General features: G+C 74.7%; 1 protein-coding gene across 1 annotated transcript in view; it reads left to right on the top strand.

Annotated features, from left to right (window-relative positions):
- The first annotated feature begins 166 nt into the window (after positions 1–166).
- UNG (uracil DNA glycosylase) overlaps positions 167–332 on the top strand; it is a 12,466-nt gene continuing 12,300 nt past the window's right edge. The window contains exon 1 of the mRNA XM_021706088.1: positions 167–279. Within this exon, the coding sequence (XP_021561763.1) occupies positions 167–279 (113 nt within the window). The remainder of the gene's footprint in view (positions 280–332) is intronic.

Raw genomic sequence — 332 nt, 5'->3', positions numbered from 1 at the left:
GGGCTGTCTCGGGCGCCAGGGCTGGGGGCTGGGGAAAGGGGAGAACGCGGTGGGCCCCGCGCGGCCTAGAGGGTGCGGGAGCGGGCGCTCGCTCGGCAAGCTGAGGCCCAGCGTCCAAAACAGCCTCCACGTGTTCAAAATAGCCGCCGCGGTCCCCGGCGCCGCCATGCCGAGGGAGCAACCAATGGGAGCGAGCCCCGGCGCTCGCCGTGCCAATCGGCGCGCCGCCGCCCCGCCTTGGCCCGCTCGCCGTCCAACCAGAGGAGCGAGGGGGCGGAGGCACGGGGAGGGTTTTTGCCGCGAAAAGGTCGCGTGGGGACGCGGGGGCGGGG

This window comes from Carlito syrichta, unplaced genomic scaffold (genome assembly GCF_000164805.1).
Source record: "Carlito syrichta isolate Samal-C Ts95f unplaced genomic scaffold, Tarsius_syrichta-2.0.1 Scaffold315133, whole genome shotgun sequence".
Classification (NCBI taxonomy): Eukaryota; Metazoa; Chordata; class Mammalia; order Primates; family Tarsiidae; genus Carlito; species Carlito syrichta.
Note: the sequence above shows the minus strand (reverse complement) of the source record. Positions and strands in the feature narration are given on the sequence as shown.